General features: G+C 39.4%; 1 protein-coding gene across 2 annotated transcripts in view; it reads right to left on the bottom strand.

The window, feature by feature from the left end:
• The window catches only part of RSRC1 (arginine and serine rich coiled-coil 1), a 486,535-nt gene that overhangs the window by 110,720 nt on the left and 362,045 nt on the right, over positions 1–13,770 (bottom strand). For both annotated transcript variants that reach the window (XM_040349251.1, XM_040349250.1), the window contains exon 7: positions 10,629–10,697. In XM_040349251.1, the coding sequence (XP_040205185.1) occupies positions 10,629–10,697 (69 nt within the window). The remainder of the gene's footprint in view (positions 1–10,628; positions 10,698–13,770) is intronic.

Raw genomic sequence — 13,770 nt, 5'->3', positions numbered from 1 at the left:
AGCCAGAAGTTGATAGAAGAATCACAAAAATAAAATAAATACAATTTTAATTTCTTCAGGACTCTGGGCCCAAGGGGAGCCACGTCCTTCTCCTCTGGTAGGCAAAAAAAACTGAGCTGCATGCTGCAGGGTAAGGGGTTATGACCGGAGGGACCTGCCCCCTGGGTGGGGCTGTTCAACTCTGTTACATGTTTTAGGATAACTAACATGTTCTGCCTAGTCCTCTCTTATGAACAGGAACATAACCCAAATGTCAAGATTTAAGGAGCTGTGTCTGTCCATGGACGATAAGAGAAAAGCCTTTTTGGTCAAGGAATGTAAACAATTTATTTAGGGAATCTGGTACATTGTGGACCAACCTATCTCTTATTGTAGGGGCCTTTCTGTAAACAAATTGTGGTCTCTTTGGAAGGATTTTTGCAAGGGTTCTATTTCTATTTGTTTGCTCTGTTGATGTTTTTTGTTGCAGACTCTGGGGATCGGGCCAGAGTATATCTGATTGGTGTCTCCAGCACTAGGCACCCCCCTTGATAAAGCTGCTGTAGATGAAACGCATAGGGGCAAACCTCAATGCTGGCAGCAACCCTGCCTTGTGCCCATGTGACCGCTATAGTTCTGTGTGCAACAAAGGTTTGAACGATCGACAGTGCCCTCTCTCACTTTGACAAACTAGTATGAGACTTGGAATGTTGTTGATAAGCCTGCTAAGTCAATATATAGCAGTATATTTTTAACTTTGTTTAATAACATTTTATGAACGTTATCACACTATAGGAGTTTTTTTTTTTTTTTAATATCTATATACCCGTCCTGTGAGTTGGGGAGTTGGAGGAGGAAAAAGCTGACTTTAAAGGGAAAACTATCTGAACACCACCTTGGTTAGGAATACACAAAGTATGCACTTTCCAGAGTGTGGTGGAGGGCAATATTTTTTTTTACTGGTATAAAATTTGAACATATTGGAAGATTCTCAAGGTGACAGAAATTTTTAGACAATACACTATTGGACCTTTACAAATTTTTGCACTTGAACTCTCTTTCTTTAGCATCAAGTTATTTATTTTATTTGTACAAACATCTGAACACATCGAGTCTTGTTAACATCTTTTTTTTCAGAGCTGTATTTATTGTTGCGTTATAAAAAATAGGATTTTTGTACTCACCGTAAAATCCATTTCTCTGAGTTCATAGACGGACACAGCATCCTTTGACAGTAGGGTTATATCCGCTTCCCTTTAGGAGAGTTTAGGCAGAAAAAAAGCACTTAAAGTGTTAATAACACATTCCTCAGTGCAGCTCCTCCCAGGGGGCGTGGCCCCCGGGTATAACCCACCACCTGCTCTAGCAGCCTCAGTTTGTAACAAGCAGTACAAACAAAGGAGGGGTGGGTGCTGTGTCCGTCTATGAACTCAGAGAAATGGATTTTACGGTGAGTACAAAAATCCCATTTTCACTTCCGTTCATAGACGGACACAGCATCCTTTGACAGTAGGGACGTCCCCAAGCAGTGTCAAAAAATTTAGAGGGGTGGGAAAATAACACAGCAAACCAGGTTACACCCCAAACAAAACCGGAGTTGCTCAATGGAGAAACTCTAACCATAAGCTGCCGCCTGTAACACCTGCGGCCGAAGAAGGCAACAGAAGATGCACACACATCCACCTTGTAAAACTTTGAAAAAGTGTGGATTGACGACCAGGTCGCTGCCTTACACCCCTGTAACACAGAGGCATGATGCCGGAAAGCCCAAATACTAATGAGTAGATGGAGGACAGGTAACTAGGGGTATGTGTCCCCGCCTCCACCTAAGAATGGTATGGTAGTGAGAAGCATTGGAAAAGACGCATAAGGGCAAATATATAAAAACATCTAAATCGCATCTCCATCCCTGTAATATGAAATAGAACATGGCTTGGGACTTTGAATGAGGCATATAGACACATGCCTCCATCCCCGAAAATGGAAAAAGAGAAGAAGTTGGGACTTTAAATGAGATGCGATTTGATGCAAACAGTAGTAAAGTAATAAATGCGTAATAAGCAAGCTCAAACTTACCACCCAAACAGCAAGCCAAATTCAACTGTCTAACTAGTATGTTAAAAGCAGAGGATTGGTTGCACATAGTTGTATTGATGTACGTGACTGCATTCTTGACGCTCGGAATTTCCGACAACATTTGTGTGACCGTGTATACAACACGAGTTTGAGCCAACATTACGTCAGAAAAAAAATCCACGGTTTTGTTGTCGGAATGTCTACTTGTGTGTACGCGGCATAAGACTTACTTTAAATTAGCCCCACAATTGCATACTGACCCTACTGGTCACTACCAATTGGTACCTCAATTAATCCAAGCAGTAGTATAACAAACACTACCCTATCCTGGGATCTCTGCATGGAAACCTATACCTATATTTATGGCTAAATCAGGTTTTGTAGTTATGCTTTTGCCTTTACTAATACAAAATGAAATACTAAATTGATTCAGCTTCTACCCCAGATTTTGGCAATGTAAATCTTCTGTTAGACCAGATTATATAGAAATATATAGCATTGTAGTATTTAAAAGCATTAATACAAAACATAGTTGATCAGAACATCACCTTTATCCTACAAATCATAAAATGCAATTTGCAAGCAACCGTCACAGAGAAGTTGTAAAATTAAGAATACACCATTAAAAAATTAGACATTAGGGTGAATTAAATGTATGTTATGTTTAATATTGTGCATTTCAGTAAATTAAATTAACTGGTTCTGGAGGGTAATAATAAATGTAATATTTAAAATAAGAAAAATAACCCTTACCAAACAGCTCTAGGGGATTTCAGTAATGTGACAGCTACAAATCATTTTACAGTGTATAACAATAAAAATGCAAAGAAATAAAATATGTACAATCCAATAACCTGCTAAGAGGGCAAGAAGTTAAGATTTTCTACATAAACAAGAAATGACAGCATATATGTAGCCATTGTTTTCAACAGTCTGCTTACTTTTTTTGTATGCAAAAGTCATATCATATACGTATAGGTAAGTGAAACAACTTTTATAAAATGCACACATTGCAGAATAAAAAATTTGAGAAAATAAATCTAAAGAAAATAAGGGGCAGTAGCACAGAGCTAGCAAACAAATGTTATACAACTATATAGGAAATGCTGTGTAAATATTCTCTCCACCTCCCACAGACAGAAAAGTAAACTAAATAAAAATGGTTAGCCCACTTAAAACTTGTATTTCATTTTAGGTGGTTACAGCACAAGCCATTCACATTCTTCCAAGATTTCGGCTTGCTCTTGGTTTACGTGAAAGCCTTTGAATAGTGCACAGAAGTGAATGGCAAGTCTGATCACCTTGACTAGCCTAAAGCTTGCTATACACGGCTAGCTGTCTCTTGTCCAGCCTGTTACACAAAAATTGCATTTATGCAATATCCAAGACTACAATGCAATGAGTAAAGGGTCATATAGTAGTTAGAGGTGGACTTCCCATTTCCGATATCCCATCATCAGTAAAGTTGACTGGATTGGACCTATTGATATGCCTAAATTCAGAGGGATTAAAAAAAAATTGGCCAGTTTTGCCTATAATCGGTAAAGCAAAACCTCAGTTTATCTCTGCATAACCAGCAAAGAAAAAAAAAAGCCCCAACCTCAATAATTTGCACCGATCTGAAGTCATTGCTGTGATCACTTTTCCTCAATCATACACTTATTCTGCTGTTGGCTTGCTCCAATGGCTGCAGAATTAGAAGCACCCCAATATCAAATTTTAATTGTAAAATGTATTTCCAGGATGAAGTAGTAAGAGTAAGGGAAGAAATATAAGGCATCAAAATCCTTACCATTGCTGGAGAAACTGCTAATCTAAGACTCCTCCAATGTTGGCTACATAAGTAAAATTCTAGGCCTAATCCAACATGATCTCTACTGATGGGCAAGCAGTCAATGGGGTTGATTTACTAAAGGCAAATAAAATGTAAAATTTTGCAAGAAAAGTTCCAAATTATAGGGGTATTTGCCCCATAGCTTAGTAAACAAGTCTGCTGACTTTCATCATTTAACAATGTCCAATGAAAATGCTGTTTTATTTTAAAAATGTTCTTTCGTGTGAATGGGTATTCTTTGTACAGTTAATCCTCACCACATTTACTGAGCTCTGGGGCAACTTCTCTTATAACCTGTTTTCCTTTAGTAAACCAACCCTGGAGTTCAGCTTTAAAGTGATTGTAAGGGCTAAAAGTTTTTTTTTTATACCTTATAGAATTCTCTGCATTAAGGTAAAAAAAGGTGACCTGAAAATTTTTTCAGCTCAGCCCCCCTCCTTAATACTTACCTGAGCCCAATCTCGATCCAGCACTGCTCTCTCTCCATACATGACTCCTGCTGCTGTCAATCAAATCCTGTGAGAAAGGAGCAGGGCCGAGTCATACTGTGTATCAATAGACGCACACAGCCTGGCCTGGGATCAATCCTGCATGAGTGTCTAAAGTGACAAGTGCTTTTGCGCTAAAATGGATCCTAAATGAGTGAATCCACCAAAAATATATAGTGCAGCAAAACCTAATTATGTTTACATGACATAAAACAGGAATATAAATAAATGGTGATTCTGCGCAACATATCACACTAATGGAATAGTGATATCACATAAGCAAGATAAATGTAAGAGCTGACAAATAATCAGCATATAGTATTAAATGCAAAGAGAATAGTGAGTCCAAATATAAATATATATATACTCAAATAGTGAATAGTGAGTCCAAAATATATAATACTCATAAGGCGAATGTGCAAAGATATATAAAGAATATTGTGCAAAAAAAACCGGAATGGAAGTTCAATCCCAATAGTAAACACAAATCAGCTGTCAGGGCAGATATTCTGAATGCACTGGATGAAGGTGAGCACCAGCTCTATGGTGTGAGTGCACGGCCGTGCGATAGAAGATAAACCAGATCCCTGGCTGAGCTCCCGGGACTCTTACCTCTCAGCCCTCCTAAATGGGCATTGATGTACAGGTCACTCGCAGCCTTCTATGGGTGGTCCCTGATGTTTCCTCTCTTGATCTGATGGATCCTTCCTTAATTGGGACAGATGCTCCTCAAAACCAGATGGATGATGTGGGTTATAAGAGAGAGAGAGAGAGAGAGGGGACTCCCATAGTGAGGTAACGTTTGGTGCAGGTAAAATATGTTTATTGAGGAAAAACCTGCACTTACATTAAAAGAAAAATAAAAGTGCAACGAGGAAACAAACAAGCGGCGTTTGAATCGCCAGCTTACGTCACTCCGGGTGTACGTCCTCCAATTCCTGGAATTGGAGGACGTACACCCGGAGTGACGTAAGCTGGCGATTCAAACACCGCTTGTTTGTTTCCTCGTTGCACTTTTCTTTTTCTTTTAATGTAAGTGCAGGTTTTTCCTCAATAAACATATTTTACCTGCACCAAACGTTACCTCACTATGGGAGTCCCCTCTCTCTCTCTCTCTTATAACCCACATCATCCATCTGGTTTTGAGGAGCATCTGTCCCAATTAAGGAAGGATCCATCAGATCAAGAGAGGAAACATCAGGGACCACCCATAGAAGGCTGCGAGTGACCTGTACATCAATGCCCATTTAGGAGGGCTGAGAGGTAAGAGTCCCGGGAGCTCAGCCAGGGATCTGGTTTATCTTCTATCGCACGGCCGTGCACTCACACCATAGAGCTGGTGCTCACCTTCATCCAGTGCATTCAGAATATCTGCCCTGACAGCTGATTTGTGTTTACTATTGGGATTGAACTTCCATTCCGTTTTTTTTGCACAATATTCTTTATATATCTTTGCACATTCGCCTTATGAGTATTATATATTTTGGACTCACTATTCACTATTTGAGTATATATATATTTATATTTGGACTCACTATTCTCTTTGCATTTAATACTATATGCTGATTATTTGTCAGCTCTTACATTTATCTTGCTTATGTGATATCACTATTCCATTAGTGTGATATGTTGCGCAGAATCACCATTTATTTATATTCCTGCATGAGTGTCCCCATACCAAGTGGCTTGCTATGCATTCAGGCTCTCGGAAAGGAGGAGGAGCAGAGAGCACCAGTGGGGGATGCCATTAGAGGTTCGGGGCCACTGTGTGCAAAACTATTGCACAAAGCAGGCAAGTATGAAAGGATTTTTTCGCCATACTTACCTGTAAAGTCCTTTTCTTTGAGTACATCACGGGTACAGAGTGAGGCTATTATTCCTTACTTACTGAGTTATACTGCATCTCCAGGTGAATGGACACTGGTAGACCAAAGGTCCTTAGATAGGAAGTGATCCACTCTATAAGTACTTTCTGTATGTGAAGGGTTAAGCATTGTAGCAAGCCCTTAATCCTCAAAAAGAGGGGAGGGACCTCTGTGTCTCGTAATGTACTGGAAGAAAAGGATTTTACAGGCAAGTATGACAAAAAAATCCTATTTTTTATCATACATTACGAAACACAGAGTGAGGCTATTATTCCTTACTTAATGGGATATCCCAGAGCAATAGCCTTGAGGGGAGGGAGACACCTTGACAAAACAATAGCCATTCGACCTATACAGCAGCTCGCATTACACTGCGGCCGAAAGCCGAATCCTAGGCTGCTCGAACATCCACTTGATAAAATTTGGTGAATGTATGCACTGCAAGTAGCAGCCTGGTAGAATAAGCTCTCACCCTGAAGGGGCGAAGCCTTACGTTTCAGACCGTAGGCCTGTATGCACTGCAGACCAAGTAGCAGCCTGGTAGAATAAGCTCTCACCCTGAAGGGCGAAGCCTTACGTTTCAGACCGTAGGCCTGAATAACCAATTGACAGATCTAATGGCAATTGCCTTGGATTCTGCTTGCCCCTTCTTGGATCCTTCTGGTAAAACAAAAAAAGGACTGTGATCCTTGGATCTCATCATATCTAGACAAATAAACTCTGACTGCTCGCACTTCATCCAAGGAGTGCAGTCGTTTCTCTTCCATCGAACGAGGCCGAGTAGGAAAAAGAAGGCAAAATAATGCCGATTCAAATGAAAGACTGACACCACCTTAGGCAAAAAGGAGGTGTCCAGCCTTAGCTAGATTGACAGTTTGTTACACACATGGGGCACCCCACAAAAAATAAGGGGGGATATCACTTACCCGTCCAGGCACAGGGCAACCATAGAAACTAAGAGCATGATCTTCACCCATCACAGCGGGTTCGGTCAAGGACTGGGTACCCTTTTCATGTTTTAAGGTCGCTTCCCTTGGACCTGTACAGCACCCTGCAGGAATCCCTTAGCTCTGTGGTGTCCAGGATTCCACTAAGCAGGATCCAGTTCCCGGAGGTCACATTACAGGCAAAACCACACTGGGTTCTTGTGCCTTCTTTGTGAGGCTTGGTTACCATTTATCTAACCATATAAGCCTGCTGGGACACAAGACCTGGAGCTCAAAAGAGCTCAAACAAATTTGCCCATCCACAAGACACTGATAAAAAACTGAATGTACTTCCTGTATGGAAGGGGTTATATAGGGGATCACTTCCTGTCTAAAGACCTTTGGTCTACCAATGTCCATTCACCTGGAGTTAGAGACTTAACACAGTAAGGAATAATAGCCTCACTCTATGTCCCGTGGTGTATGGTAAAGAATACATGTTTATTATAAAAAAAAATAATCACTTTAATTTAATAGCCAAGTCCATGTAAATCTGTAAGTCTAATGCTACCTCCCCCAGACTGACAATCCTGCTGCCCAAAGGTGTCTGCTTTACTACTTCATCCAGAATGCAGACACCCTAAGACAGGAAGTGTGTTACTGGCAGGATCAGGAGGGGAAATAAAGGAAAATAAGGGGTTTAATACCACTTTAACAGTAGTATTTGTATATGTGATATCACTGTTAAAGCTGTTCTATTACTTTTTTAAACAGGCTATAAACTCCTTTTAGATGACACATTCAAGATCGTTGTAGTTCATTGTGTGTTGGTATTTTGCAATATCTTATAACTGCAACGGTCAGCTTCAGTCTGCTTAGTAATTGGATAGATATTTCCATTCTTACATTTTTCCCCGAAACAATTATTTGAAAAAAAATAAATTGGTTTTATTCAATCGATTATCTTCAAAGAAATACTCCAACACAAAAATCAGCCTGGTTTTAAAGTCTGTCATAGCAAAAACAAAACAAAAAAGGAAAGCCTTAAAGGGGTTGTAAAGGTAATTGTTTTTTCACCTTAATGCATCCTATGCATTAAGGTGAAAAAACATCCGACGTTACCGCCCCCCCCAACCCCCGTTTTACTTACCTGACCCCTCGAAAGTCCCGCACGCGTCCACGTGATCCTCTTCGGTTCCCAGCCTGCCCGTTGACTGGCTAGGCTGGACAGATTGATAGCAGCACGCAGCCATTGGCTGGCGCTGCTGTCAATCACAGCGGATGACACGGCACAGGGACGAGTAATACAGTCGGCGGCTATGCCGGCCGCTGTATCACGGGAGCGCTCGCAAAAGCTTTCCACCATGCGAGCTCGCTCGCTCAAAGGTGGAAAGCTTTTGCGAGGAGGAGCCGAGACAGCCGCCGAGGGATCCCAGAACACAGGGTTAGGGGACACTCTGTGCAAAACGAGCTGCACAGTGGAGGTAAGTATAACATGTTTGTTATTAAAAAAAAAAGTTTGCCTTTAGTGTTCCTTTAACTTAACAGTAAGTAGCTTTTTCTTTTTTAAATTGTTTGGCTATTGGTACTATTTATAACAAACACACAATTGGGTTGAAATTTGTGCTCTAGTCCTATACTTGTATGTGTAAACTTGATATGCTGCAACATATAAAACATATGACCTCTGTAACCAAGACCTGGTGAGCAGGCGAAATGCATCAGTGGGTGTGGTCAAAGCATCGCTGGCTGAGGCCATACACCGCATAAGCACTGGGTTGGTCTGAGCGGCATCTCAGCTACGGTACACCAACACTTCTGGATCAGTGAACTCAGACGCCTGCTCCCATATTCTGAGCACAGGGGGGAATACTCTTCTAGCTTTGAGCAGGGCTACAAGCTTTTTCGTGATCACATATGAAACAACATGTCACATTCTATGGAGTTCACATTTAGGCATTTTACTTACAATTCAACTGCCATACACAGAATTGAGCTACAATATTTAAAAGGACAATACTGTTTTTCATAAACTTAAAAAAATAAAATAAGTAGCTGATTCAAAGTAAGTGTTAGTGATAATAGGATCCCTAGCTTCAAAACTCTCTTCCAGAGAATTTGAGATACTAGCATGCATGAAACTTTTAAAATCATTCAACATATTTGTTTTTACCTCACTTATCACTATAGTTTATGATTTTTGTTTGTACACTTCGTATTTTATTTGATAATTGTATGCTTGCGGCAAAGCACTTTAGTTTTAAACATGGTTTAGGTAAAAAAACTGATTATGTTTGTTGTTATTATAAATTATGTATTTGCTAATAAGCATTAAAGTGATTGTAAACCATTTTTTACACCAAACATGTTATACTTGCCTACTCTGCGCAATGGTTTTGCACAGAGCAGCCCTGATCCTCCTCTTCTCGGTTCCTATGGGGGCACTCATCCAGGCTTGCTCCCAGGACCACTCTGTGTTTCCAAAGTGCAGCTTTTTTCCTGTGACCCCCGTAGCAGTGCGCACAAAAAACAGATATTTGAAGACATATGCAAAGTTTTGATACCTCTAGAATAAACAGGACCACTAAGCAACCACATGTAAAACTAATCAAAGAAAAAGAAAACTGCATTGCAGTCTTAACTCTATTAATCACCATTAAATCTGCAATTCATTTCTTTATCATGCATTAAACTGGATACCTGGCTAACATAATTAGCAAATTAACATAAGAGAAAAAAAGACATTCTTTAGATGAAATGAGTGCCCAGCTTAGTTTGAAGTGAGAACAGTTTTGCATACATTATTTAAATCTCTCATTACACTGAAAAAAAAGTTATTTTTTTTTAAATGATCAATGAAAAGTATGTTTAAACTTCAATATCCTAAACCTCTAAAGATGATTACAGGCATTTGCTTTTTCTTACTATGAATAATAACTCAAAGTAGAGATAAATAAATTCTTAGAAGTAGACAGACCTACAAAGACATTGGAGAATGACTACATTCCACTCAATAAATCTTATCATTCTTCCTCTGTCAATTAATAGTTTAAAACAGAACACACAGATTATTACATTTGTTACAGGAAGTGGAGCATTTTGATGTTACATTACATCCATACAAAAATTATACCAAATGCAATTAAAATATTTGCAAGGAGAAGCAGAGTTAAATGTACACTAAAAATTAATCCACTGGTTTGTTCAGTAAAGAAAACCTACTTCCTCTTTGAAGCCAGTGATTAAATTCTCTCAAATAAATCACATGGCAATGTGGGTCTGTCACCGCAACTTTTAAAAAACAATATTTTCTATAGCGCTAGTTAGATTGGAAGTCAGTCTCCTTTTCTTTAGACCATGAGGCCTTGCAACAATGGGCAACACAGCAGCTACACGGGTTACTATAAATGCAGTCCTGGAAAAAAACAGTTTTCAGTTAAAAAAGCACAAAAGTACTTACCTTCTTCTTTACGTTTTCGGACATCTTCTTCACTCTTCTCTCTTGCTCTTAAAGCTTCATCAGCTTTTGCTAAAACAAAAAACAAACAAAAAAAATTAGTATTCTTCACTACAAAAACTAAGAAAAGCAAGGGATAAGAGTATTAGAATAACTCCGCACTCGTTAGCATCAGGATCAGCATAATTTGTTTTAGGTTTATTGCGGTGTTAAAGCAACAAATGCCTTCTTCTGGAATGTCTTAAAAAAAATCCAATCTTGGGAGACACTACTGTAAAAGTCTGAGGGATCACTGCACAGCCAGTGCTAAGGAAAATATAGGGCATAGGATGTAAACATTAGAGCATGCTGCAGCTGTCCTGTAAGCAGGGGAGAATAATGGATTGTCACCTTGCAAATCCTTAGACCTCTTTCACATTGAGGCGCGGAGCCGCGGTGACAGTATAGCGCGGCTATACCGTCGTATTTACCGCGATATTCGGGCGCTAGCCGTGAGGTTTTAACCCCCGCTAGCGGCCGAAAAAGGGTTAATACCGCCTGCTCCTATACCGCGGTAAAGATGCGGCTAGCAGGACTTTTGGAGCGCTCCTGCTAGCGCACCGCTTCAATGTGAAAGCCTTCGGGCTTTCACATTGAACACTACAGGGCAGGTTTTTTCATGTGGTATAGCAGCGCTATTTTTAGCGCTGTACCGCATGAAAAACGCCCCAATGTGAAAGGGGCCTTACTGTTATGCGGTAAAACAGAGCAGCATGTAAAAAATATATTTTTGGGTAATTTTTTTAAAATTTGACCAGTTTTCTGTGAATTTATATTTTAGCAGTTGATATATTAGAGAAGGCTGATAAAATGTGACTAAGGATTGCGACACCCCAATACAAAGATAGCATAATTCACTTACTAAAAAATAGAAAATGGAAGATTGTAGGGTTTCCAATTTGGCCCAAGTTTTGACAGGCTTTTAATATGCCAAAAATCAAATACTCAAAGTTCTTGTAAATTCCATGAATTAGGGTTCTTCATACAAGAAAAAAGGAAATTTTAGATCTACTATATATCCACACTTTTCGATTAGCCCTGCTGCCCAGGCCTTTATGTACTATAAAAAAAATAACCAAATTCATACATAAGTAGTCTAAATACACAATTTATATATTAAGCCAAACAGTACACATATCAATTACAGCTGACCTGAAGAACACATGCTGACCATATTCTTTGATGTCATTATTTAATCATTATCATTGTATAATAAATTTAATGTGGAACCTTATCCAAAAGAGTAAGGTCTGCCCTTATCTGCCCCCCCCCTCCCCTATCACTTTTGGATCCTTTTTTTGGGGGGTGCAGGAACCTGGTTTTGACAGGTACTGACTCACACTTCGGCTCAGATTGCCAATGTGATCCAAGTAGAAGTGCCCCCCCCCTCCTTTGCCCGCAGCCTTCTGAGACAAGTCACAGGTTCAGGACCATTCAGGAAGTGCAGAGCGGTTTGTGCATGCAGTGGAAAGTCGGCTGTGAAGTCGCAAGGAGCCAGCTTCCTAAGCAAACTTGCCGGTGCCGAGAACCCAAAGACTGGTAAAGAACTGGCCTGGTCCTTTTATTAAAAGTTAGCCACTACAGTATTTGTAGCTGCTGTTTATTTTTTTTCTTCATCAAATCTGCATATATTTATTTTCATCATACCCATCTCCCAAAGTTCTATTCTTTAGGGACTTGGATTTCTTTAAAATCAAGTACAGTATAATTGAGGAAGTGATTTAAAATATTCCATGCAACCACAGAGAGGTGGATGTCTCCCCCAGTACAACATTGTCCCCTATCTGAAAAGATGGGTCCTTCCTCTGCGCCCCTTAATGATTTGCATGATTTGTTGAAGCAGTACATGTATAGCCAACACCTTCCTTCCTTCATTTCATTTAGAATAGGAATAAACTACTGGTCAGGTCACATAAAAAAATATTCTACCCGTTAGGAAGCACACATTACTGCCCTCTAGTGTAGCTTTTAACAACCTTATCTTCGCCAAGTGTTGTATTCTAGCTGTATCAGGATGTTTATGACCATTCAAAAAAGCAACATTTACAGCTTCAGGTGATTTAACTAATCCCTATTATTTTGATTTACAGGCAAGTTCATTTTAGTAATCGTTCCCCCTTAAACGTCACTCTCCACAAAAAATACATAAGGTCGCAAACATAACAAATCTTCTCTTATTGCAGTGACGATTTTCTTGAACACAAAACGTTTATATGGCTAGATTCTCAACACATAGCAAGGATGCAGTTTCTATTTTGAAATATAATAGAATTATATATTTTCGTCCCAATAAATCATATGAACAGTGCTATATTCCTATTATGACAGCACTCGTTAAAAGAATCTCTTTCCCTCTGGAAACCTCTTCCCTTATTACTTAATTATCTATTAGTTGCTCAACTGCAGGGGTTTTGAAACACTTTACTACAGATGTTAAAGAAGATTAAAAATATACAGCACAGTAACAGGGGACTATCAATATACTCTGTAAATTAATTAAATTTCTGTTCTAGCACATCATTTATTCCAAAGCATTAATGTCTCAAAGGAGCCATTCCCTTTTATTGCCATCTCACTGCCTGATGAGTGAACTAAGTGAAAATAAGTCTCTAATAGCATTATACTTGATGAAATATTAAGTTTAAAAAGTACTGCCTTGTCAGATGGAAAATAAAAAATAAAAGTGAAGAATCTGAACTTTATCTAAAAGGAAGGGCAAACAGCAGATGTATACATAGATAGACATAGTTGGGCTACCAACTGAGTAGAAACAAGGCTATACAAGTAAAATGCATTACAAGTGCCTTTATTTTACTATGTGTAGCCGATCTGTGGACCAGCAAATCCCAAAACTGAATGCATGCAAAGCTCATGCAAGATATGGACCTTTGAAGCTGAATTCCATTTATGATTTTTTTATGCAGGTACTTTAGTCAAACTTGGATGTCAAGCAACTGACCCTCTGTGTTCACAATGCAGCAGGCCACAGGACCCAGAAAGATAGCGTGGAACACTTTAGTAGTAGTGGCTACTACAGCAACTATCCGCTTTCATGGAGATCAATGGAACATACTTATATTGGTCCAAGCTGAACTACCGTAATGTA

Source organism: Rana temporaria, chromosome 4, assembly GCF_905171775.1.
Source record: "Rana temporaria chromosome 4, aRanTem1.1, whole genome shotgun sequence".
In the NCBI taxonomy this organism is placed as follows: domain Eukaryota; kingdom Metazoa; phylum Chordata; class Amphibia; order Anura; family Ranidae; genus Rana; species Rana temporaria.
Note: the sequence above shows the minus strand (reverse complement) of the source record. Positions and strands in the feature narration are given on the sequence as shown.